The 27,966-nt window shown below is 43.2% G+C and overlaps 1 protein-coding gene across 1 annotated transcript in view; it reads left to right on the top strand.

The window, feature by feature from the left end:
• The window catches only part of phf5a (PHD finger protein 5A), a 35,246-nt gene that overhangs the window by 358 nt on the left and 6,922 nt on the right, over positions 1-27,966 (top strand). The window contains exon 2 of the mRNA XM_041178140.1: positions 11,513-11,536. Coding sequence (XP_041034074.1) covers positions 11,513-11,536 — 24 coding nt within the window. The remainder of the gene's footprint in view (positions 1-11,512; positions 11,537-27,966) is intronic.

Genomic DNA, 27,966 nt, shown 5'->3' with positions numbered 1-27,966 from the left:
CCCCACTCTTCCCCTCACTCCCACCCCACTCCTCCCCTCCCTCACTCCCACCCTCACTCCTCCCCTACTCCTCCACTCCCCATCCCCTTTTTTACACAGTGAGTGTTGTGAGCTACAGAGTTCAATTTGAAAAGGTTTAATAACAAAGTTCAAAATGAAATTGCATAAATAGTTGAGGGGAAAACATCGATCACATTATGGGAAAGAGCAGAAGTGTGAATAAATGTAGCGCTCTACTGAGGACCCAAGCATGATGGGCCAAATGGCCTCTTTTACTGTATCCAGTGGATGCCCCAGGAATGTAGGAACTGGAGTAGGCCAATCTGCCTGTCGACCCTGATCTTCCATTCAATTAGATCATCCATCTCAACACCAATTTCTTGCGCTATCCCTTCTTGGTCTTCAGAAATCTATTAATTTCGGTCTTGAGCATGTTCAATGATTGAGCTTACACAGCCCACTAGAGTAGAGAATGCCAAAGATTCACCGTCCTCTGAAAGAAGAAATTGCAGTTCTTCTCGGTCTTAAATGGCTTACCCCTTATTCTGAGATTATGTCCCCTGTTTCTAGACTCACTAGCCGCAGGAAGCACCCTGTCTACATTCTATCTATAAAGTTAACAGGAAGTGGATGTACCTATAAGATTTTTTGTTTATTAATGTAGGTACCAATGACTTTTGTACATGTATCTATATTTTGCTTATAATCTTTCAAAGCTATCTTGAATTGAGTGAACGTCATTTCATGCTAAAAAAGTCTAAAACCTGCAGACCTGTGTGAATAACTTAGGAGAGACGCCAAAGTGCTTGGTGTTTTCTCAGAAGCGGCCAAACTGTGAACTGGGCTATTATTGATTGCTCAGTTGCTTAGAGAAAAACAACTCTGGAAAGAACTATTAGAATAGTTAGGTACTTGTTTGGTCAGTGCAGACTCAATGGGCCAAAGGGCCTTTTTCTGTAGACCTTTATGACTCTATGAAAGCTACACTGGGAGTGTCTGAAAATTGGTTGGGAGGTAGGAGGTCAAGAGTGGGGATCAGAGAAAGCTGTATGTACACAAGCCTTTAAAGCAGGTAGGCAGGTTGAAAAGGGAAATGGATGCTTGGATTTATAAATAGAGACCCAGAGTAAGGAAGTTGTGCGAAACCTTTTATAAAACACTCGTTCAGCTTAATCCGCAGCTGGAGTATTGTGGTCATTTCTGGGCAACATGCTTTAGGAAGGCCTCATTGAGGGTGCAGATGAAATTTACTATGAATTTAAGGTTAAGTGGTAAAATAACAAGAGGTGATAAGTCAGGGGGGTGGAGTTTATACAGCAAATTGCCATGTTCCAGCCAGCACTGCTGAAAGGGTGGTGGAAGCAGATGGAATAGTAACTATGAAAAGGAAATTGGATAAATACTTGAAATTTTGCTGGGCTCTGGGGAAAGAACAGGAGAGTGAACTAATTAGCTTGCTCTTTCAAAGAAGCAATGCAGGCACAATGGGCTGAATGGATGCCTTTTGTGCTGCATCATACTATAATTCCATGTGACAATGTGATCCATGATTCCCTGTGATCTGTTCTTGGACCGTAACTTATCATTGTATTTGTTAATGACTTGGATGAAAGAGTAGAGAGTTGTGTATACAAATTTGCAGATGACGCTAAGTCGGAATCTGGAACTCTCTCCCCTGTAAAGCTATCGGTGCCAGGACAATTGGGGCTTTCCAGGCTGAGACTTTTGTTAGGTAACTGTTTGGATGTGGTTGGAAAATGAAATGCAGCTTGACTATGAACAAATTGAACAGCAGAGTTGGGGTGGGGTGGGGGGGGGGGGGGGGAGGGGGGGGGGGGGGTGGATTGAATGGGGATTGAATGGCCCACCCCTGTTCCTATTGTTAATGTTCTTATGTTACTGCTGTGCAATATCAAATATACCAGTAAATGAATAATAACCCACAACTTCTGTGGATCAAGATCAATCTCTGAGCCCTTAGTCACTTTTGGACTACACCTTTGTTAGTATTAAAGCCAATGGGATTATAGGCACAGTAGCAGTGTTATTGCAAGAGGATTTGAGTACAGGAGTAAAGAAGTCTTGCAGCAGTTGTATAGAACCTTGGTAAGACTGCACCTGTATTGTACACAGTTTTGGTCTCCTTACCTCATGATATAGTTGCCATGGAGGGAGTGCAACAAAGGTTCACCAGGCTGATCCCTGGAATAGGTAGGATTGTCTTATAAAGAGAGATTGAGGACACTGTGTTCTCTGGAGTTTAGAAGAATGAAAGGTGATCTTATTGTTGAGGTCTGTAAGAATTTTATATGCTTCAGAGTGTTTGCAGGAAGGATGTTTCCCCTGACTGGTGAGTTCAGAATCAGGGGACACCTGTCACAGAATAAGGGGTGGGCTGTTTAGAACTAAAATGAGGAGGAATTTCTTCAGTCAGTGGGTAGTGAATCTTTCGAATTCTCTATCCCAGAGGGCTATGGAGGCTCAGTCATTGAGTATGTTCAAGACTCAGATCAATTAATTTCTAGATATGAAAGACATCAAGAGATACAGGGATAGTGCAAGAAAATGGGGTTAAAGTAGAAGATCTGTCATGATCTAATTGAATGGTGGAGTGGGCTTGAGGGGCTGATTGGCCTACTCCTATTTCCTATGTTCCTATGAATGGGACAGAAAGTAGCGAGTAGTGGTGAATGGTGGGTTTGCAGTTTGGTGGGAAGTTTACAGTGGTGTCCTCCAGGGGTCAGTAATGGAACAACTGCTCTTTTCAATACATATCAATGACCTGAACTTGGTAACAGAGGGCATAATTTCAAAGTTTGTAGATGACACAAAGCTTGGGAATTTTGTAAACAGAGAGGAAGATAGTAACAGACTTTAGGAAGACATAGACTAGTGAAATTGGCAGACACACGGCAGATGAAATTTCACACTGTGAAATGCTACATTTTGGTTGGAGGACTGAGGAGAGGCAATGTAAACTAAATGCTCCAATTTAAACAGGGTGCAGGAACAGAAATACCTGGGGGTGCATGTACACAAATCTTTGGTTATAAATTCATGAAGTTATTTAAAAAAGCATGTGGGAGCCTTGACTTTATTAAGGCAGAGATTACAGAAACAAGGAAGTGATGTAAAATGTTTAGCCTCAGCTGGAGTATTGTATTGAGCTCTGGGTACCACGCTTCAGCAAGGATATCAAGGCCTTGGAGAGCATGCAAAAAAAAGATTGGCACCAGGAGTGAGGGACTTGAGTTATATGGAGAAGCTGGGATTGTTCTCCTTAGAGCAGAAAAGATTAAGAGGAGAATTAATAGGGGTGTCCAAAATAGTGAGCAATTTTGATAGTAAATGAGTAACTATTTCCAGTAGCAGAGGGATCGATAACTAGAGGGCATAAGTAATAAGTGGAAAGAACCAGAGACAGCAGGGAGCTGGAACTAATTGAATATCTCCTTCAAAAAGCCCGCACACGTTTGATGGTCTGAGAGGCCTCCTTTGCTGCATCATCATCACCATCTTCATGTTTTTCTTGGGATGCAAAGTACCTTGATTGGGTGCTTCTGGGTTATGTGGAGAGAACAGTGGCTTTGATAGATTGTCCTGGTGCACCAGTTAGAGCAGTGACTAAAACCATATGGAGGGGAGAAAATGTTACAAACATGTTTGATTTGTGGAGCATGAAAGAAAAATCCTAAATCTGAAAGCAAACTATGTTGGAAGTGCTGATCAACATCTAAATGGAAGTTGTGTGTCTTTTTACGGTAACCTTCAGTATTTTATTTATAGCTCTTAAAAAAATAACAAAAGCTGATGTTTTGACTTCATCGGTATGGGAATTGGGATCCCTTGCTCTCTCACTTCCTAATTCCGGGATGTCTGAAGTTTGACTTTGGCCATATATATTCACAGTGTGGAGCTTCAGAAGCTACAAATCAAGTTCAAATCATTGTCTTAGATTTTCCTGGGAACTTTTGCCATTTCAAATCTCAATTTTGTTTATTTTGCCCATCCCTAATTGCCTTTGAGACGGTTTCAATTCTGCAGTCCTTGTGGTATAGTTACACCCACTGTGCTGTTAGGAAGGGAGTTCCAGGACTTTGACCCAGCAACAGTGAAGGAAAAGTGATAATAGTTCCAAGTCAGGATGGTGTGTGACTTGGAGGGGAACTTGCAGGTGGCAGTATTTCCATGCACCTGCTGCCCTTGTTCTTCTAGGTGATAGAGGTCATTGGGTTTGGAAGGTGCTGTCTAAGGAGCCTTGGCAAGCTGCTGCAGTACATCTTGTAAATTATATATACACTACTGCCACTATGCATCGTTGGTAATTGCAGTTTATGTTTAAGGTGGTGGATGAGATGCAATCAAGAAGACTGTTTTGCCCTGGAAAGTGACAAGCTTCTTGAGGTTTGCCCCGTCCAGACAAGTGGAGACTGTTTCATCACACTTTTGATTTGTACCTTGTAGATGGTAGAAAGGCTCTGGGGAGACAAGAGGCGAGCTACTCATCACAGAATACCCAACTTCTGACCTGCTTTTGTAGCCATTGTATTTATATGGTTGGCCCAGTTCATTTTCTGGTCATTGGCAACCCCTTGAATGTTAATATTGGAGGAATTCAGTGATGGTAATGTCATTGAACATCATGTGGAGGTGGTTAGATTTTCTTCTTGAAGATGGTCATCAGTTGGCACTTGTGAGGCATGATTGTTACTTGCTACTTGTTAGATGTACCAGCCATGTGGCTACAACAGCAGGTCAGAGACTGGGAATTTTGTGGAGAGTGGCTCACCCCCTGATTTCCCCAAAACCTGTCCACCATCTACAAGGCACAAGCCAGGAGTGAGTTGGAGTACTCTCCACTTGCCTGGATGAGTGCAGCTCCAACAACACTCGAGAAGCTCGACACCACTCAGGAAAAAGCAGCCCAATTGATTTTCACCCATCCACCAATTTCAGCACCCACTCTCTCCATCACTGACTCACAGTGGCAGCAGTGTGTACCATCTACAAGAGGCACTGCAACAAATCGCCAAGCCGCCTTCCACAGTACCTTTCAAACCTGTGACCTCTACCACCTCGATGAATAAGAGCAGCAGATACATGGGAACACCACCACCTGCAAGTTCCCCTCCAAACCATCCTGACTTGGAACTATATCACCGTTCCTTCACTGTCACTGGTTAAAATCCTGGAACTCCCTCCCTAACAGCACTGTCGGTGCACCTACACCACAGGGACTGCAGTGGTTCTCAAGGGCAATTAGGGATGGGCAATAAATGCTGGCCTAGCCACTAATGTCCTACATCATGAAAGAATTTGGGGAACAAAAGACTTACCAGCTCAAGCCTGAATGTTTTCCAGGTCTTGCTGCATGCTGGCACAAACTCAGCTCTTGACATCATTACAGCCTTGGCCCAAATATGGACAAAAGAGTGGAATTCCAGAGATGAGGTGAGAGTGGCAGCATTTGACAGTGTGGCATCAAAGAGCCCTCGCAAAATTGAAGTCAGTAGAACTCCTCATTGTCCGAGGAGTTGTGAATGGGACTGTGCACAGTGAAACATCATCATCTTCTGGCCTTATGATGGAGGAAGGAGGAAAGGTCATTGATGAAGCAGCTGAAGATGGCTGGGCCTAGGACACCACCCTGCAGCAATGTCCCAGACCTAGATAATTGGCAAAAGGAGTATATGTGATGTGAGGGGAAATATTTTCACCCAGAGGGTGGTTGGAGTCTGGAACAAACTTCCTGAAAGGTTGATGGAGGCAGGTTAGATTGAGGAATCAAAAAAGAATTGGATTGCTACCGGAAAAGAGAATGTGCAAGGCAACAGAGTGGGACTAGGTGGAATGCTCTTCCAGAGATCCAGTGCAGACTTGCTGGGCCGAATGGCTTCCTTCTACACTACAAGATACTGTGATACCTGAGATGATTGAACTCCGACAGCCACAACCATCATCCTTTGTGCTATGTATAACTCCAGCCAGTAGAGAGCTTTCCCCGATTCCCAGTGACTTCAATTTTACTCAGACTCCTTGATGCTGTACTTAGTCAAGTGCTGCCTTGATGTGAAGGGCAGTCACTCTCACCACACTCAAGTTCGGCTCTTTGTCCATGTTTGGACCAAGGCTGTAATGCTGAGTGGCCCTGGCAGAACCCAAACTGAGTACCAGTGAGCTTGATAGCACTGTCGGAAACACCTTCCGTCACTTTTGCTGATGATCAAGAATAGACTGATAGGGCAGTAATTGGCCAGGTTAGGCTTGTCCCTACTTTTTGTTGACGAGACATACATGGGCAATTTTCCATTTCGCTGGGTAGTTGCCAAAGTTGTAGCTGTATTGGAACAGCCTACTTGGAGGTGCAGCTAGTTCTAGAGTACAGGTCTCCAATAGTACAACTGGGATTTTATCAGGGCCCATAATCTTTGCTGTATCCAATGCCTTCAGCTGCTTCTTGGTATCGCATGGAGTGAATCAAATTGGCTGAAGAATGGCACGTCGGCTCGCAACCTCAGGAGGTTGAGATGGATCATCCACTTGGCACTCCTGGCTTAAGATGGTTGCAAATGCTTCAGCTTTGACTTTTGTACTGACCTGCTAGGCTCTGCTATCATTCAGGATGAGGAGGCCCATTGAGCCACCACCTTGTCCTGTCAGTTGTTTAATTAACACCACCATTCATGACTGTAACTGCAGGGCTTTGATCTGATTCATTGGTTGTAGGATTACTTAGCTCTGTCATTTCCAGGTATTCCTGGCATGCTGTCCTACGCTCATTGAACCAGGGTTGGTCCCCTGGTTTGATGGTAATGGTGAAGTGAAGCTATCATCAAGAACCTCAGCTAATGTAAAAGGAAGAATGTTATCACTTGTGGTGCTCTGCTGAGAACAATACGAAGCAAATTTTCAGATTTTTTTTTTTTTTGCATCAGTATTTACTCAGGAAACTGGCATAGTGTATAAGGAAGGGAGGGAAACAAGCAGTAGTGTCATGGAACATATAGAGATTAAAGAGGAGGAGGTGCTTGCTGCCTTACAGCGAATAAAGGTAGATAAATCCCCCGGGCCTGACATGATATTCCCTCGGACCTTGAGGGAGACTAGTGTGGAGGTTGAGGGGCCCCTGGCAGAAATATTTAAAATGTCCTTGGCCACGAGTGAGGTGCCGGAGGATTGGAGGGTAGCTCATGTTGTTCCATTGTTTAAAAAAGGCTCCAAAAGTAAACCAGGTAATTACAGGCCAGTGAGCCTGACGTCACTGGTGGGTAAATTGTTGGTGGGTGTTTTGAGAGATTGGATATATAATTATTTGGACAGCCAAGGGCTGATTAAGGATAGTCAGCATGGCTTTGTGCGTGGTAGGTCGTGTTTAACGAACCTTGTAGAGTTTTTCGAGGAGGTAACCAAGAAAGTAGATGAAGGAAAGGCTGTAGATGTTGTCTACATGGACTTTAGTAAGGCCTTTGACAAGGTCCCACATGGGAGGTTAGTTCAGAAGGTTCAGACACTTGGTATCCATGGCAAGGTTGTAAACTGGATTCAAAATTGGCTGTGTGGGAGAAGACAGAGTGGTAGTGGATGATTGCTTCTCAGACTGGAGGCCTGTGACTAGTGGTGTGCCTCAGGGATCTGTGCTGGGACCATTGTTGTTTGTTGTCTATATCAATGATTTGGATGATAATGTGGTGAATTGGATCAGCAAGTTTGCTGATGACACTAAGATTGGAGGCGTTGTGGACAGCGAGGAAGGCTTTCAAAGCTTGCAGAGAGATCTGGACCAACTGGAAAAATGGGCCAGAAAATGGCAGATGGAATTTAACGTGGAAAAGCGTGAGGTATTACATTTTGGAAGGTCAAACCAAGGTAGAACATACACAGTAAATGGTAGAACACTGAGGAGTACGGAGGAACAAAGGGATCTGGGAGTTCAGATACATAATTCCCTGAAAGTGGCGACACAGGTAAACAAGGTTGTAAAGAAAGCTTTTGGCATACTGACCTTCATAAATCAAAGTATTGAGTATAGGAGTTGGGATGTTATGGTGAGGTTGTATAAGACATTGGCGAGGCCAACTTTGGAGTATTGTGTGCAGTTCTGGTCGCCTAACTACAGGAAGGATATCAGTAAGATTGAGAGAGTGCAGAGAAGGTTTACTAGGATGTTGCCGGATCTTAAAGAGTTGAGCTACAGGGAAAGATTAAACAGGTTAGGACTTTATTCCTTGGAGCGTAGAAGAATGAGGGGAGATTTGATAGAGAAGTTTACAAAATTATGAGGGGTATAGACAGAGTAAATGCGAGTAGGCTCTCTCCACTTAGATTAGGAGAGATAAACACGAGAGGACATAGCTTTAGGGTGAAAGGGGAAAGGTTTAGGGGGAACATTAGGGGGAACTTCTTCACTCAGAGAGTGGTGAGAGTGTGGAACGAGCTACCATCTGACGTGGTAAATGTGGGCTCACTCTTAATTTTTAAGAATAAATTGGATAGATACATGGATGGGAGAGGTCTGGAGGGTTAGGTGCAGGTCAATGGGACTAGCGGAATAATATTTCGGCACAGACTAGAAGGGCCGAATGGCCTGTTTTCTGTGCTGTAGTGTTTTATGGTTCTATCTCTGACCCCATCCCCACTTGAAACAATGTTGACTGCAATTTTGCCGAATTACCACCTGTTTTCTCACCATTGCCATTCAGACTTATAAATAATGGCTCTTGTGGCCTGGCAGCAACATGGTTATAGCTGATTAATCATGCAAACAATTAAAAACTTAAATATGGACCTGTCTAAAGCTGGAAGATGGGAGCGACACACCCTTGGAAACTCTGTACTCAGATTCCTGACATTTTAACAGCATTGTCTAAACAGGATCTGAACAGCTGTTTCCACTGAGATTTAACCGGTGGAAGCAGCATTTTTGATGTGAGCCATATTTCGGGTTCACCTAAATGCCAGTCTTAAGATTTTACATTGGCACCCTTTTATTCTCCGTAAGCTGCCAAAAATATATGTCCTTGCCACTCCTGCTCCTTCGGTGCAGTATATTTTAATTAGGTTGCAAGAGAATATGGAGGAGCTTATCACCAGCATGCCAGCCAGCTCAATTTACAGAGAACGCCACCGATCTCGCCGCTGCAGAAAAATCTGGGCCATTGTTCCCATTAATTTGTAGAGGTGACAATCGTTGATGCTAACAGATCTCTGTGTTCTGATTTAGATTTTCTACATCAGTACAGCAATGCTAAGAACAGCAATGAGAGCTAAACAGGACAAACCAGTGAATAAGAAATAGAAGTGGAAATAGGCCACAGGCTTCTTGGGGTTTGGGCACAAGTGACTGCGTCGTGGACCCCTTTTTGTTTTGACATGATCAGAAATGGGGATTTTCCTTTTTGAAAGACTATTTGGTAATAATGTAGACTGTACATTAATGCTGGTTGCTTGAGTACCAAAGCCCATTCCTTGGCCAAGGCATTTTCATAGGAGTGATCAATTTTGCTGCAAGGAGGTAAACAAATTCAAAGGAAATTTGATAAATACTTGTAGGGAAAAAATTTCCTATGGGAAGAAGCAGGGGAGTGGGACTGATTAGCTGAGCCAACACAGGCATGATGGGCTGAATAGCCTCCCCTGTGCTGTATTCCATGATTGGTTGATTCATTGCTGCCTTCACAATTTTCTTGGGATGTGACGTATCTTGAATTTGTTCTTCTGGGTTATGGAGAGCATAGTGGCATTGACAGATTGTCCTGGTGTACCATTTGCAACATTAAGTATAAAACTATATAGAGAGGAGCAAATGGACATGCATTCTTCCTTGGGTTTCTCTCACTCTTTCTTTCTAGAAAGTGAAGAATTCCCCATTAATGCCTTTGCCTGTGAGCAATAATTTTCATCTTCTGTGCCAGTTTGTTCCCAAATGAATTTAGTCCACTTCCCTTCAAACACTTATCTAAGTCATTCTTAAGTGTTGGCAAAGTCATGGTTGCTGCTTCAATCATTGACCCTGACAGGATTCTACAGCCTCACAACCCATTGGTTTTGTTGAAGTTTCTCCTGTTCTGTATCCTGAATCTCTGACATTTAATCTTATATGTCCCCTTCCTCTGAACCCCCTAAATCAACACTAACAAGAACTTGCCTTTTATAAACTGCATTTAATGCGGAAAGCTATCCGAGGCATAACCCATCGAAAATGGATGCAAAACCAAAGATAATAAGAGTAACTAATAGCTTGGTGGAAGAGCTGGGTTTTAAGTAGTGTTTTACAGAATGACTGAAGTTTTCAGGGATAAAGTTCCAGAATGCAAGTCATAAGACAGCTGAAAATGCAACTGCCAACTTTGGAGGGGATGTGTGAAAGAGGTGAGAGTCAGAGGAAGAAAGAGTTCTGGGAATTATAGAGCTGGAGGAGGTAATGGAGGGGCAAGATCATGGAGAGATTTAATTAGTGGAAACTGTTCTGTTTCCACTTTCTGAGCCCATCATAATTTGATAGAGGCATTTAAAATTACTCATCAATCTCCTCCATTCAAATTAAGTCAACGCCTGTTTTATAGTCTTTCTTTGTATTTTGTCTGCCAGGCAGCAGCCTGCTCAATCTGCACTTTTGCTTCTCGGGCCCCATATAGCATGGAGCCCAATACTGAATACAGTCCTATAGTCTAATAAAACTGTGCCTTACCATTGGTATACAATCTACTTGAAACAGTTGCCTAGAACAAACTGGGATTGTCTGCAGGGAGCTGAGAGTACAACTGCTGTTGTCTATATTCTGTAGCTGCAGAATGCAGACACCTGTGTGGTTATGATGACCAGGTGATGAGCTGCAGAATTATTGAGGCAAATGTATTAGGCTATATTCAGTCTGAGTTGCAAATTTTTCAGGCTGTAACTTATAGGACAAGGTTAAGGAACCTGAGGTGACTGCTATTTTTGCTGAAAGCTCAGCCGGTGGCCTGATTCCAAACCCTCGCTCCCACCCCACCCTATTCCATTTGAGCTTGTTGCTGAAACTCAAATTCCAATTCCTTTGCTTTCCCTAATCGCCATTATCATCAGTACTATTCTGATCTAGCCACTGGGATGTTGGAAGGGCAATCCCAGATAGATCGGATCACTTTGCCTGAACCTTTAGTTTTGTTCTTTCCCTCTTGGTTCCATTTAGTTTTGCAGTTGGGAATGACACCTAGTACGCCAAAGTTCATCACACATCCTGTGCTATCTGTAAATCACTGATTTTAGGAGAGACAAAATGCAAATAGGACTCCCCACCCAGGGGAAAATTTCAACCGTTGACTATTTGTATTGCTCTAAGTAAGTGCTGAGTGGAAACGTTTCCCTTTCTTTATTCCTCCCAAGCACCCTCGGTTGCCTGGCTGAACTTGTGCCCTTTAGAAAATGTCTCTGATGCTAACATCACTTCTCTCTTGCCAAAAAAGAATACGATTATATTGCAAAATGTCAATCCTAATCTGACTTCTATTCTTTATTTTCCTTTATTTTGCAGCTATTGGGCGATTGTGTGAGAAATGTAAGTATTTTTGTGTCTTGATTATTTTTGTAACCATCTCTTTTTGCAGCCTGAATCTTTTCTGCACATTTTCTCCTAATTGGAAGAGTTGGCAACTGGGTCACTTGATCTTGACGGTTTTAATGAGTGTTTCTCAAACTACAGTAGAGGACAAAGTGCTGATTAAAGCACGAGGCACAGCTTCGTGTTCAAGGTCCTTGATCTGGCATAAACCTGCTGGAAAGTTTATGGCAACCATTGGTGACCCAACTCTTGAGCTGTAACAGTTCAGCCTGTTTTAAAATGTGCGATTTTACTGCAGAAGGAAACAGCCTAATGAAGTCTCATTATAGGTCCATATCCCTGTATAAAAATATGTACAATGTTCATTTTGAATGTGTCAAAAGTCTGTGGGGTGTGGGAAGATTTCCAACATGTCCTGAGGGAATGAAATGTGCTGATGTGTTGCTTTTTAATGAATGGCTCAAATTTTACAATCGAAGAAACACTTAGAAGCTCTCAAATACATAGTGTATTTAATTATCTCTCAAAATCCCCCTTGTCACACAAGAGTTCCAGCTTTCAAAAATAAAAGACAGAAAGCCTTTGAACATTGCGACAGTTCTTGGTGTCCCACCATTTCAATCTCCAAGCTGCACCACCCTTTGTCATTGCTGCCTTATGTTTTTTTTTGGCAAGGAGCCGACACTGTACGTCCATAACCCTGTTGCCCCTCGCCAGCTGTAGCCTTGTGTTTCGTTCTGTGATCCTGTCATTGACTTAGGGTTCTTGTGTTTAAGGCCGCTGCATTGCCCAATTTTCCCAACTCAAAGCCAGCTACTTTGTAATGATTTGATTTTTCTGTTCCTGTTCCCTATATGCTTAGGTTCCTTCTCCACTCCCTGCCAGTATAGTGGGAGAGAGTTGACATAAAGAAAGATGGAGACGGCAATTGGGAAGTGGGAAGGCAACAAAGAAATGATTACAGAAAGAGATCCATTACTGTAACTACCTCCAGAATACAACCTGTGTCAGTTGTGATCTTTTCCCTCATTCCTATATCGCTGGATGAAAATCTTCTTTTTTCCAGTACTCTGCTTACTAGCTTCTTAAGTTACAAATTCCAATTAATCCAGAGCTTTAATGCCCCTACCCTGTTCTACACCTGAGCCCGGCTCACCTGTCGTCCTTTTGCTCACCACCCATTTGACTCTTCTACATGTTGACATCAAGCTTCTTTTCTTTGATGGCTATTTATTTTCTCTCTCTCCTCCCATTGCTCTGCTGCAGCTGATCTTTGTATCCTCCTTTTGTTGAGGTAGAAATAAGTAATTGTGGTAATGGCCCTCTTCCTGGAAGTGTTTCTCCTCTTGTCCAATTATTTTGGTGTTGCAGTCTCCATTTCTGTTTGTGTTGACTCTCTCATTATGTAGGGAGGGGGTGATAGGAAGTACAAGAAAATAGAGAACGCGAGCAGAGGACCAGAGAATCAAATCAGTAAGAGGTACTAAGTGAATTGGCTTTGGTCTAGGAATTTGGCGCACTCCGGTGCCCTCAAACACAATCAGTGACAAGAGCCCCAAGAAACCACATCAGTTCACATGTGTGCTCCTCCATCTCTGGTCTGCTGTACATCCCCCATGACCCTCCTTCCTCTCGACCATTCGACCCAGTACTTCATTTTTCACCATCTTCAAAAATTTCATCAAAACCTACCTGCTTAATTGTGCTTTCAGCTGCCTCAGCCAGCAATTCCTCATATTGCTCAACGCTTATTCCCTTTTTCTTTTCTGCTAAAGCATCTTGAAACTTCCATTAAATTATTTTTAATAAATATATAGATTCTTTTAGATGATTTTAAATGTATTCCTTAATACCAACTCAAACCAATGGAAATAGATTTTCCTGAATTGTCTATCAAAAACCTTTCAAAAAAATTTAAGCACCCCCAATCTGACAGCTTCTTCACCCGCTTGAGTAAAGGCCGACAAAGATTATTTATTGCAATAGTTCTTTATTTATAGTGTTAATTATATTTGTTGGATAATGTGCACATGGCATTTTAGCTGTAGCTGCAAAGAGCTGACTCTGCTCAACCTCTTTTTTCCCCCTCCCATGGTGAGTTACAGCTCTGGCTGTACAGAATCCTGGCATTAATTTTTTTTAAGTAATTGTGAAGTCACATTGTTCTTTCAAGAGAAAAATTACAATGGGACTGCACAATTAATGTTTCAACTCCAAGTTGCACAGCATGAAGTTTACTTATTTACCACCTGTCTGTGGAGTAGCATCCTTACTTGTCATTTTTCATGATATGTTTTAGCAGTGTCTTGGAACTTCAGTATTGACTCCTTTCAAACCTGGTTGATCTATCTGCCACTTTTTTTGGAGTCTGGGCCATGTCATTTAATTAGATAGAATTACACTGCTAGTTAGTTGCTAGGAGGGACAGGAAGTTGTAGCAGGATATCGAGTCAGTAAATGGGAAAAGCTATGGCAGATGAAGCTTAATGTGGGCAAGTAGAAGGTTATCTACCATGAACCTTGGAAATATAATGTAGAATATTTTCCAAATGGTGATTTTGGGAGTCCAAGTACATGGTACCTGCCTACGTGCGTTAAGTGACAAATGCGATTCAGAAGGCTAATGGAATGTGGCCTCTATCTCAAGGGCTGGATCGCAATGGGGAGGAAGTTACACTTCAGTTGTTTAGAACCTTGGTCAGACCCTATCAGGCGTACTGCATTCAGCTTTGGGCATGGCACCTCAGGGAGGGCTCAGTGGCGTTTAAGATGGTACCCCAATTAATAATATGGAGCTAAGAGGATTAAATGATGAGGACAGGTTGTATAAGCTTGGCTTGTATTCGCTTGAGTTGAGAGAGTTGAGGTGTTTAAACGTTTAAAAGAATTCAGTAGGGTTGATAGTTTTTTTTTCTATTTCTTCTGATGGGGAAATCGAGGACGAAGGGATGTAACCTTGACGTTGGAGCTGGGCCATTTAGGACAGAAACCGAGAAGCACTTTTCCTTCAGAGGCCAGTAGAAATCTGGAATTTCCTACCCCAAAGTGCTGTGGATGCTGGGTCAATTGGAGCGTTCAAGACTGGGAGTTGTTAATAATTGTTCATGGGATGTGGGTGTCACTGGCATTTATTGCCAATTCCTAATTGTCCTTGAGAAGGTGGTGGTGAGCTGCCTTCTAGAACCGCTGCAGTCCATGTGATGTAGGCACACCAACGGTGCTGTTAGGGAGGGAGTTCCAGGATTTTGACCCAGTGACAGTGAAGGAACGGCGATATATTTCCACTTCAGGATGGTGAGTGACTTGGAGGGGAAGTTCCAGGTGATGGTGTTCCCATGCATCTCCTACCCTTATTCTTCTAGTTGGTAGAGGTCATGGGTTTGGACAAAGAATCATTTGGTGAGCTGCTGCAGTGCATCTTGTAAATGGTACACACTGATGCCACTGTGTGTCAGTGGAGAAGGGAGTGGATGTTGAAGGTGATGGGTGGGGTACCGGTCATGGGGGCTGCTTTTTCCTGGATGGTGTTGAGCTTCTTAAGTGTTGTTGGAGCTGCACTCATCCAGGCAAGTGGAGAGTATTCCATTACACCCCTGCCTTGTAGATGGTGGACAGGCTTGGGGAATCAGGAGGTAAGTCACTCGCTGCAAATTCCCAGCCTCTGACCTGCTGTTGTAGCCACAGTATTTATATGGCTGGTCCAGTTTAGTCTCTGGTTGATGGTAAATCCCAAGATGTTGGTAGTGGGGGATTCAGCAATGGTAATGTCATTGAATGCCAAGGAGATGTGGTTCAGTTCTCTCCTGTTGGAGATGGTCCTTGCCTGGCACTTGTGTGATATGAATATTACTTGCTGCTTATCAGCCCAAGCTTGGATATTGTCCAGGTCTTGCTGCATGTGGGTACAGGATGCTTCAGTATCTGAAGAATCACAGCTGGTGCTAAACATTGTGCAATCACCCACTTCTGACCTTATAATGGAGGGAAGGTTATTAATGAAGCAGCTGAAGATGGCTGGGCCTAGGACAGGATTGATAGGATATTGAGGAATATGGGAGAGTAAATGGAGTTTGTTGTTCAGATGAATGGTGGAGCAGGCTTGAAGGACTGGTTGGCTCACTCCTTGCTCTTATGAACTGGGGCAGACAAGAAGTTAGGAACAGTCTTGCCTCAGAGTCAGATTCTCATTCCAGGACTAGACCAAATAATTTATTCCCATGTTTTGGGACAGTACCTTAAGGACAATGCAACACCACCAATGGATGTAAGAGGCCCATCCAGCCTGTTCCAGTTATTTAGCTGAATGTTGACGATTTTACTACATGATTTGTGAATGAGCAGGGTGATGACCATGGCATCATAGCCAAATTCCATCAATCAACAATGTACATTAGGTTTAATAACGAGTTAATCTATGTAAGAGTGATTGGACTTCAAAGTAATTCACTGTGGTACATGAAAAGTTTCTGAGAAATGTGTGGTTGTGCTGTATAAGTGCGAATCTTCTTTGACCTAATCCTGCATTGCATTTGACTAAAAAAAATAAGACTGCTACCTCTTGCCAAGTATTATCCCATAGGTAGTGGCATGTCCTCTGGTACATTGATGAAGTGACTTGTGCACACCTGAATCCTGACAGCTGGCATGACCACAGAGGGGTACAGCTTAACCTAACCCATTCCTTCCTGCGCACTTATCAGTGCACCATCCTGGTTCAGTGGATTGAGATTTGGAGTTAGCATTCTACTACTGCTGTCACTGTAATTAAATATAGTTACAGTATTGTAATTGAATTTATTCAGTATACTAGTCAAGCCAACTACAGCCTTCAGGTGAAGCAGCCACGCATTATCCCATTTGACTCTGCTGTGGCTTTGAAAGGGGAAAGCACCCAGAGATACAAGAAGTATTGCGGGGTCACAGGAAAGGGCAATCGACTGGCCCTAACTAAATTGCTATGACAGAAAGCTGGCATCGACCACAACAAACCAAATGAACATCTCCTGTGCTGTAACCATTCTATGATTTTGTATTTCTATTATTGTGATGAAATTTCTGTGTGATGGCACACTCCTGCCTGTTGTGGTGCTGCAGCCCTTCCACATGGAGAAGGGTGTACTCACTGACAGCATGGCCGGTTTACACAGGCACAAATTTATGTAAGATATTTAAAATCGTACCAATAAGCTGTAGAAAAAACCAAACTTGTTCTTGTGTAGCAATTTTCATTCAATTGCTGTCACCACTAGTGACTGACTTATAAGCACCAGTACCTCACCCCAGTTCAAAAATACAGCCTAGGTTTGAAAGACGAATTCTATAATTAATTGTACTGCTATTTTTTTACAAGTGGATATCATCAGCTGTCTTGGCCCTAAGCTCTGGAACTCCCTTCCTTAACTTCTGAACCCCTCTCTCCTTTACGATGCTCCTTAAAACCTACACCTTTCACCAAGCTTTAGGTCATCTTTTGGATATCAACTGTGACTTGGTGGGTAGGACTCTTGTCTCCGAGTCATGAAGTTGAGAGTTCAAGTCCCACTTCAAGACCTGAACTGATCAAAATGAAAAGCTGGCATTTCAGTGCAGTACTGCACCACCCCCCTCCACCCCCAATGCTCCCCTTCTCCTTAAGTGTTTCTCACTCTCTCATATGGTTGGAGCTGCTTTACCTGCACTTACCTGCAGCCATCTTGGCCTCCCTTTTTCCCCTAGATTCTCTGGTGAATCTGAGACCCCGATTCTCTTCATTTCTTTTTCTTTTCTATGGAAGTGGGAGCGTTGTTATAACCGGGGTTGAGGAGGAAACTGTTTATTTATAAATAATTAAAGAAAGACTCCCCTCCATGCATGCAACTACTATAAACTGTCCCCTCCCCCCCTCAATTGAAAAAACAAACCACCATAAAAGGATTTAAAGAAAGAAATTTCATAGGAAGGAAAAAAGTGTCAACTATCCATTGATTCTGAGGTTGTGCTCTGAAGAGAATTGTTTTCTCTCTCTCTCTCTCTCTCTCTCTCAGGTGGTGGGGAAATTTTTTTTTTTCTTTGAATTCTCCTGTCTCTGCCAGGCTGCTCATCCAATCACAGGCTCGCCCCCCTCCTGCACTTGCTGCGGGAGGGAGGGAACCTGTGATTGGAGGAGCTGGAGCAGCAGCATGGGAAAGATCTGTGATTGGAGGAGCAGCTCCTGACAGATTCTCTCTCCCATACTTGCTGCTCCTCCAAGCAAACACTGCATGCTTTTCCGCTCTCAACAAAATACCTGTGCCTGCAATTGTTCAGCTGCAGACCTTGGAAGAGGCATAATATAAAGTAAGGTTCTCCCCCCCCACCGGCCCCCATACAATATTCCTTGGATTTCCCCACCCCCATTTTTGTTTTGCAGGCTACTTGTGACATCTCACATGATCAGAGATGCTGTTATTTGGTGAGGTATTTCCTTCCCCCTCGCATGAATGTAACATTGTGCAATCATCAGCAAACATCCCCACTTCTGACCTTATGATGGAAGGAAGGTCATTGAAGCAGTGAAAATGGTTGGGCCGAGGACACTACCCTGAGGAACTCCTGCAGTGATGTCTTGGAACTGAAATGAACGACTTCCAACAACCACAACCATCTTCCTTTGTGCTCGGTATGATTCCAACCATTGGAGAGTTTTCCCCCTGATTCCCATTGACTTCAGTTTTGCTTCGGCTCCTTGATACTACAGTCGGTCAAATGTGGCCTTGATGTCAAGGGCAGTCACTCTCACCTCACCTCAGGAGTTCAGCTCTTTTGTCCATATTTGAATAAATCCTGTAATGAGGTCAGAAGCTGAGTGGCCCTGGCAGAACACAAACTGAGTGTCAGTGAGCTGGTCAATGCTAAGCAAGTGACCCTTGATAGCACTGTTGATGACTCCATCCATCACTTTGCTGATGATCAAGAGTACACTGATGGGGTGGTAATTGGCTGGGTTGGATTTGTCTGCTTTTTTTTTTGTGTGTGTGTACAGGACATACCTGGGCAATTTTCCACATCTGGGTAGTTGCTAGTGTTGTGGCTGTACTGGAACAGCTTGGCTAGGGGCACGGCAAATTCTCTCCATTGACACAATGATGCACCTGTTCTTCAAAGTGTGAGCCTAGATGAGTATTGGTAGCCTGTGGAAGGCATTGTAGTGGAATGCAATCCTGTCTTGAGTTCATGATTTAAGAGTTTGTGCCAGGACACACTTTCTTTTTTCCTGTTTTCTTTCCTCATCTCAGCATTGATCCCAGTTTTAATGCCAATCCCACAACCTCAACTTTACTCAACACTGGTTCAAGCTTGGAACCAATGTCCCCTCTAAATTTTTTCATTGTGTGTGGTTTGTTCACTTAAATCCATGATACCTTTAAGATACCATGTGTGCGCATCCACTTAAAAAAAAAGAAAAAATTTAAAGGGGAGAACTTGCAAGTGGCCTGCACTACACATTCCAGGTAGCTTTCAGGAAGCATTGCTTGGAGCATTCCTGGTCTGCATTAACCATCTATAGAGTGCTTTAGTACGGATGATCAGTGGTAACCAAGACGTTTCTTTATACCAACTTTAGAATGTCATGCTTATTGGCTCTGCAACCACTCTTGAGCTAGACTGACATTTCATTACTGAACTGTTGGGAGTGCCATCTCCCAGATGAAACATTAAACCGAGGTCCTGTATATCTTCCCGGATAGACATAAAAGTTCCATTTAAAGAAGTGCAGGAGAGTTCTTCTGGCTAACATTTGTGCCTAAACCAATAGCACTTAAAGAAAATTTCCATTATTCTGGTCATTCATGTTATTGCTGTTTTTTTGGACCTTACTGTATACAAATTGTTTGCCTGCATTACAATAGTCACTTCATTTTAAAAGTAATTTATTGGCTGCAAAGTGCTTTAGGATGTCATGAAGACCACAGTATAAATGCAAGTTTGTCCTTCCTTTCCTCCCCCTACCACTCCATTGCCTGAAGAAATAGGCTGGTAACCTGCTTTAGCTTCTCTGTATTTGATGGTGAGTGAATGTTTCAGATTCTTTATTGTGCAGACCAGAGAGGGAGACAAACATACTGAAAATTGGACCCAAAAAGTTTTTTTTTGTGTGATATATCACAAGTCGCTAGAGTTTAGCAAATGAAAACAAAACTTCATTCAAGCTAGCAATGTTCTTATTTTTCCAAGTTCCGTCATCTAATTACTACATAGAGCTCAATTCACTGCTTCCTGTACCACAGCCAGATAGATTACCATTTTTCTCTACAGATGCGATTGAAGCTCAGGCTGACTTTGTGGAAAAACTGGGCTGCATTCCACCGTTTGTAGCATAAATCTGTGGGGATTGAGTCCATCCCTGAGTAAATGTTCCTTTTAGAAATAAGCATTGGCATTGGCTGGCACACAGTCTGCCTGGCACTGGGGAGAGGGTATCTGTGCCATGGGAATCCAGGCTATAAAGATGGTCTCACAGGCAGAGGATACAGACAGGCTTTTTTGCTTTTAGATGTAAAAGCAAAGAGCTGACCTTAGTTAGATCAGACTGTACCATTTCCTCCGCATCCCTTTTATCTTCTATCAGCCATTGGCTCCTCTCCCATCTCACATAACCCCTGACCCCTCAAACTACTGATGCAGATATAGCTTTCTGCCTGTCAAGCTCAAGGTTATTTTCATTTTTGTAGACTGCACCACCACACCCCATTCTTCTTGTCTCTGTTATCCCTCTCAATCTTTCCCCATGCACTATATTTGTCAATGACTATTTTTATTTTTCATTTCACAAACAGCGGCTAACTATTATCCCACGCTCTCTAGTATACGGAAAACAGCTTTACAAACCGAAGTGTTTTCACATACGAGTAGGCAATGTTATAGAATCGCCTTCAATGCAGCAATCCCTGGTAAATGAGGCAGAACGGTCTGCTGCAACCTTCTGATCAGTGTTGGATTGCAGCTTTCTCTGTTGCTAATGGCTCACGGCAGAGACAAATATACAGGATAGGGTAAAATTTGAGGTCAAATTGTGACCCTTTGCATAAGTGTCATGTCATCTGTTTCACAGGCACTTTTTGTTGGGCAAATGAAGACAAATCAAGATGAAAATTACTTCCGAAATGGAGGGGCAAAGTACTGTAGTAGTAACTACTGGGGTGGGGTCCCTTGCTTGCATGTAATTCCAATACAAGAACAACAGGTGCATGTCGTATTAGCTGCTTCTGTGAAATTTGAATCGTGCAGGTCCAGGGTAGAGTCAACTATTTCTCTGGTTCCTTATTAAGTGCTAATAGTGCATTGAAGAGAGAAGCATTAATTATAAATTTCTCCAGGCATCTTGTGGATTTTCAGAATGCATGTGTAGTGGATTTCTGAAAGCACAATTTACTAAAGTAAAGTATATGGAAATTAAAACTGGCAGATACACTTCAGATTTTGGTCTTTCCAGAGCACAGTATGTTAAAGAAAGGAAAGAAGTTCACTTTGATTGTGCTTTTCATGGTTTCAGAATGTCCCAGAAGGCTTCACAGGCAATTCATTGCTTTTTGAACTGTTATGTTGATAAACATAAGCAGCCACTTAACACATAGCTAGGTCCCACAAACAAAATGAGATGAATGATGATTTAATTTGTTCTGGTTGAAGGAAGAATGTTGGCCAGGACTCTAGGAAACTCTCCGTACCTCTCTTCGAACAGTGCTGTTTGATCTTTTGCTTCCCCCTGAACAGGCAGACGGGACTTAACCTCCCATCCAAAAAACAACACATCTAAGGATGCACTAATGTGAGAGGGGCAGAGGGGAAAAAGTATGCAAGGAAAGAAACAAAAGACTGGAGCAAGCAGTCATCTGTTCTTTCTGTAGATGCTGCTAACGTATGCATTGTGGACTCTTCATCAATATTAGAGGATATAGTAGATGCACAACAATTAATAAGTGAACAGAAAAAATGGAAAAAGCATATGTTCATAACGCGCAGGTACATGCACCCTTACGCAAGTGCAATGAAATACAAATAAAAAGTTTTTGTGATAACAGGAGATAGTCAAGTGGGAGAAGTGATCTTAGTGTGAGACCATAAGTGTCAACAAAGGAAGAAATGAAAGAGTCATGGGTGGAGAATGTCTGAATATCTGAAGGAGGTGCGGGATGAGGCAGGTAAAAATGTAAAGACAAAAACTGTTAAGAGAGCAAGTTTCATGACTCTCATGACGAGAAGAAAATGCAGGTTGATACCTCTGGAGCAAACCACTTTGCTAGCACAGCATTCCAACAAGGGCTTGTACAAGGTTATCTGATCTTGGAGTTAACATTCATTTAAAATAGTCCAGGATTGGGGAAATGTCACTTCAAAAGAATTGGCTCTTCGTTTTTCATTTGAAAAAGCAAGCAAGCAGGATGAGCTGTGAGTTCTTAAGTATTATGTTTTTATAGCAATAATGGTGATGGAAAGTCTGTGGAAATCCTTGGAATGCAGAAATGGAAAATTCCACTCCTCTTTCGGCGAAGGGCTAATGTTTGATCTTTTTTTAATTCGATGAAAGTTTTCCAAAACACTGTCTGGCTGATTTAAAAAAAACATTGAGAAACTATTAGCGCAATGTTTAACCTCCGCTAATCTGTTTATAATCAACTTTCCCTTTATTCTCTAGAAAAGGAGACGATCAATTGATCTACTCCAAGACCTCAAGTGTTTGAACCTAACCTGATCTCAGTATCTCCATCCTGCAGGCAGTGTTATCCTGGTAACACAATTGAGACTGGGATTTCACCATTTAGACAGTTACCAGCACAAACCTGCATCCTCCTGCTCCATGTTCATTGATGGCTTTTTGTTGGAAAGTTGTGGGTTCAGGCCCCAGTGCAGAACTTTCATGCATAATCAAGGCTGACTCTTCAGTGCAACATTGAGAGAGTGCTATGTTGTCAGAGGTACTGTCATTAAGATATGTTAAACCAAGGTCCCATCTGCACTTTTGGGCCAAAATAAAATATCCCATGCCACTATTGAAAGAGAAGTAGAGAGTTCTCATTATTCTGCCCAATGTTCATCCCTCACGCAACACAATTAAAATACATTAGCTGGTCATTTTATTTCATTGCCATTTACAGGATCTTGCTGAATGGAAATAGACTCCGTTTGCCTACATAGCATTGACTATTCATTAGCTGTGAAGAAATTCAGGACATCCCAAAGATAAAGTATGCTTTGTAAATATGAGTCCTTTCTATTCTTTTCTCATGCCAGCTCTTACATATTTGCAGCTTGTAAACAGCCTGAGGCAGAAGCCCAGTAACTAATGGCCCAGTCAGGCAGGTTGGAGACTGGAATATAAATCTGATGAGCTGGTTCTGATTCCTCAAATGTCAGTCACACCCAGCTTGCATGCTGTACTGAGAATGATAGATTTTTTTTAAATTTAAATGGAGGAGCGAGGCCCTTAAACCAAGCTTGTAGAGTATATGAAGTACAAGAAGTGATTAAGGGAGTTGGAGACTGGGTTTGAAAAGCTGAGATTGGAGAGGAAAGAATGAATGTAAGTTGCGAAGAGTTCTATTGGTGTGAAGGTCCTGAGAAATTAAGAGTTGGTGGGTGGAGTAAATCTTGACTTTACCAGTGTTTAGTTTGATTTGAATTGGTAGCAAGCCGTTACAATCTGGAACAGAGTGCCTGAAATGCTGGTGGAAGCAGCTTCAATAGTAATTAGCAAAGATGAATTGGCTGTACATTTTGAAAATGTTACAGGGAAAGAGTAGGGTTAATTGTCAAAGAGCTAAGACCAAACATGATGGACCAAATGGCCCCTTGTGCTGTTATCATTCTTTGAACCCTAGGAAAGAAAACTGTTTTAGAATTGCACTTTTGGAATTTAGGAGAAAAAAGTAAGTTTAAGGAAAGTTAGCTGCTACCTAGGACTCGTTTTGGACTTGCCTGAATGGGTTGGAGTTACTGAAAGAGAGTAAACGGTTTCCATAACTACCTGCTGATTACCACATTACCACCCTCCCCCTCAGCTGATGAATCAGTGCTCCTCCATGTTGAGCACCACTTGGAGGAAGCACTGAGGGTGGCAAGGATGCAGAATGTACTCCGGATGGGGGATTGAACGTCCGCCAACATTTTGTTGAAATTGTTTAAAATTGAAAAATCTGAGTTTAAAGTTTGACTGTTAGAATCAACCTAAACAAAAACCTTTTAAAAGCTGTAGATGTTGCAAACCTCTCAAAGACAGAAAAGGCTGGAAATACTCAGCAGGTCAGTTAGCATTTGTGGAATAAGCCGATGAGTTAACATTTTTGGATGTTAGACCCTTGGCACTAATGAACACTGAAACATTAACTCATCTAATAAATGCTGACTGATCTGCTAAGTGTTTCCTCCATTCCTGTTTATTTCATTTTAATTCTTTCATGGGATGTTGGCAAGGCCAGCATCTGTTGCCCATCCCTAATTGCCCTTGAACTCAGTGGCTTGCTGGGCCAATTCAGAGGGCAGTTAAGAGTCAACTACATTGCTGTGGGTCTGGAGTCACATAGGCCAGACTGGGTGAGAATGGCAGATTTCCTTCCCTGAAAGACATGAGTGAACCAGTTGGGTTTTTATGACAATCGACAATGGTTTCATCATCACCATTACTGAGATTATAGATTGTTAGATTATATGGATCTGTAGAATATATAGACACTATTGATTATTAACTTAATTTAAGTTCCACCAGCTGCCATGTTGGGATTTGAACCATTGTCTTCAAAGCATTAGCCCAGGCCTCTGGATTACCAGTCCAATGACATTACCACTATGCCACTATCTCCCTCTTGTTATTAAAACTGTTGTGTTCCCATTTCTAGTGTGGGTGGGACAAACGTACTAATATTAGCAGCCTTTTAAATTTCATAAGGCTTGCTAGTAAATATACCTCCCTAGTTACTGAGTTGATGTTTCCAGTCACAATTCCAGAGAGTATAGAGGCATGATTTGCAATAATCTCAATTTTCTTGTCGTGAGAAAAGATAGTGGCAGAGGCACAGTCAGTCTTAAAACATTGCAAGAAAAGCCTGAAGCCTCTCTAGGATGTTTTCTGGATTACTAAATGCCGAATATGGAGCAGGAGAGTTATTAATTTGCGACACTAATCACAGTAGGTTGAGTGCAGTTGAGTGTGCCAGAAGGGTGTTTGTGTGAATAAGGAATATTCAGATCTTTTGTTCCCCTTTATTTACCACATCCTCTCCTCCTAAAGTTGCCATGCTGCCTTTGTGAAACTAGATCTGAAATGTTCAGTTGCCCATTGTTCAATTAACATTATTCTGTAATGTTATTTAAGGGAGAGTAAATGTCCTAGAGTCCTGCAGTGGAGACACAGTTAACTCAGGAATAGCTGAATGCATGTTTCCTCCCCTTTCTATTCCATCCATGGCTGAATTTCCCCTGGTCTCTGCAGAGGCCACTGGACATGTCCTAATTGCATTTTTCTTAGCAGCCAAAACTGAACACCGCACTCAATTCTGCTTCTAAGTTTCCTTCAAATTTCTGCTCAACTCTTTAAGCATTTGTAAAAATTCATTTACGGAATGTGGGCATCACTAGCTAGGCCAGCATTTGTTGTCCATCCCTAATTGCCCTGGAGAAGGTGGTGGTGAGCTGCCGTCTTGAACCGCTGCACTCCATGTGGTGTAGGTACACCCACAATGCTGTTAGGGAGGGAGTTACAGGATATTGGCCCAGCGACAGTGAAGGAACAGTGATATATTTCCAAGTCAGGATGATGAGTGGCTTAAAGGGGAACTTCCAAATGCTGGTGTCCCCTTGTGTCTACTGCCCGTGTCCTTCTAGATGGTAGCGGTCATGGGTTTAGAAGGTGCTGCTTAAGGATCCTTGTTGAGTTTCCATTGTGCATCTTGCAGGTACACATTGCTGCCATTATTTGTCGGTGGTGGAGGGAGTGAATGTTTGTGGATGGGGTGCCAATCAAGTGGCTGCTTTGTCCTCAGTGGTGTTGAGCTTCTTGAGTGTTGTTGGAGCTGCACTCATCCAGGCAAGGAGGGAGTATTCCATCAAACTCCCAACTTGTTCCTTGTAGATGTTGGACAGGCTTTGGGGAGTCAGGAGGTGAGTTACTCGCCATAAGATTCCTAGCCTCTGACCTGCTCTTATAGCCACAGTATTTATACAGCTAGCCCAGTTCAGTTTCTGTTCAATGGTAACCACCACCACCACCCCAAGATGTTGATAGTGGGGGTTCAGCAATGGTAATGCCATTGAATGTCAAGGGTCAATGGTCATTGCCTGGCACTTGTGTGACACGAATGTTACTTGCCACTTGTCGGCCCAAGCCTGGATATGGTCCAGGTCTTGCTGCATTTGGACATGGACTGTTTCAGTATCTGAGGAGTCGCGAATGGTGCAGAACATTGTGCAATCATCAGCGAAATCCCCACTTCTGACCTTACGATGGTAGGAAGATCATTAATGAAGCAGCTGAAGATGGTTGGGCTGAGGACACTACCCCAAGGAACTCCTGCAATGATGTCATGGAGCTGAGATGGGTGACCTCCAACAACCATGGCCATCTTCCATTGTGCAAGATATGACTCCAACCAAAGCAAAGATTTCCCCCTGATTCCTGTTGACTCCAGTTTTGCTAGGGCTCCTTGATGCCAAACTTGGTCAAATGCTGCATTGATGTCAAGGGCAGTCACTCTCTCCTCACCTCCTGGAATTCAGCTCTTTTATCCACGTTTGCACCAAGGCTGTGATGAGGTCAGAAGCTGAGTGACCCTGGTGGAACCCAAAGTGAATGTCAGTGAGCAAGTTATTGTTGAGCAAGTGTCACTTGATAGCACTGTTGATGACCCCTTCCATCACTTTACTCACCATGGTGAGTCGACCAATGATGCGGTAATTGGGCAGGTTGGATTTGTACTGCTTTTTGTGTAGAAGACATACTTAGGCAATTTTCCACATTATCGGGTAGACGCTAGTGTTGTAGCTGTACTGGAACAGCTTGGCTAGGGGTGTGACAAGCTCTGGAGCACAAGTTGTCAGTACCGTTGCCGGAATATTATCAGGGCTCATAGCCTTTGCCACAGCCAGTGCCTCCAGCCGCTTCTTGATATCAATTGGAGTGAATCAAATTGGCTGAAGACTGGCATCTGTGATACTGGGGATCTCCGGAGGAGGCCGAGCTGGATCATCCACTCGGCACTTCTGACTAAGGATTCTTGCTTCAGCCTTATCTTTTGCACTGATCTGCTGGGCTCTTCCATCATTGAGGATGGGGATATTTGTGGAGCCTTGTCCTTCAGTGAGCTGTTTAATTGTCCACCACCATTCACAACATGATGTTGCAGGACTGCAGAGCTTAGATCTGATCTGTTAATTGTGGAATAGCTTGGCTTTGTCACTTCCTGCTTATGCTGTTTGGCATGCAAGTAGACCTGTGTTGTACTTTCACCAGGTGACAACTCATTTTTAGGTATGCCAGGTGCTGCTCCTGGCATGCCCTCCTGTACTCTTCATTGAGCCAGGGTTGATCCCCTGGCTTGATGGTAATGGTAGAGTGGGGAATATGCCAGGCCATGAGATTACAGATTGTGGTTGAGTACAATTCTGCTGCTGCTGATGGCCCACAGCACCTCATGGATGCCCAGCTAGATCTGTTCGAAACCTATCCCATTTAGCACGATGGTAGTGCCACATAATACATTGGAGGGTATCCTCAATATAAAGGCGAGACATCCGCAAGGACTGCGGTGGTTACTCCACCGAAACTGTCGTGGACAGATCCATCTGCAGCAGGCAGGTTGGTGAGGATGAGGTCAAGTATGTTTCTCTCTCTTGGTTTCTTCACCACATGCTCCAGACCCAGTCTAGCAGCTATGCCCTTTGAGGCTCAGCCAGCTTGGTCTGTGGTGGTGCTACTGACCCATTCTTGGTAATGGACGTTGAAGCCCCCACCCAAAGTACATTCTGTGCCCTTGCCACCTTCAGTGCTTCCTCCAAGTGGTGCTCAACATGGAGGAGCACTGATTCATCAGCTGAGGTGGGAGTGTGGTATGATGCCGGGAGACTTCATGGGGTCCAGAATCGATGTTGAGGACTTCCAGGGCAAATGTATACTACTATGCAGCCACTTTGCTGGGCCTGTCCTGCTGGTGTGACAGGACAGGACAGGACCTACCTGGGGATGGTGGTCTCTGGGACATTATCTGTAAGATATGATTCCGTGAGAATGACCATGTCAGGCTGTTGCTTGACTTGTCTGTGAGACAGCTGTCCCAATTTTGGCACAAGCTCCCAGATGTTAGTCAGGAAGTTTGCAGGATCAACAGGGCTGGGTTTGCAGTTGTCGTTTCTGGCGCCTAGGTTGATGCCAGGTGGTCTGTCCGGTTTCATTCCTTTTTGTTGACATATTAGCAGTTTGA

This window comes from Carcharodon carcharias, chromosome 31, assembly GCF_017639515.1.
Source record: "Carcharodon carcharias isolate sCarCar2 chromosome 31, sCarCar2.pri, whole genome shotgun sequence".
Taxonomy (NCBI): Eukaryota; Metazoa; Chordata; class Chondrichthyes; order Lamniformes; family Lamnidae; genus Carcharodon; species Carcharodon carcharias.
Note: the sequence above shows the minus strand (reverse complement) of the source record. Positions and strands in the feature narration are given on the sequence as shown.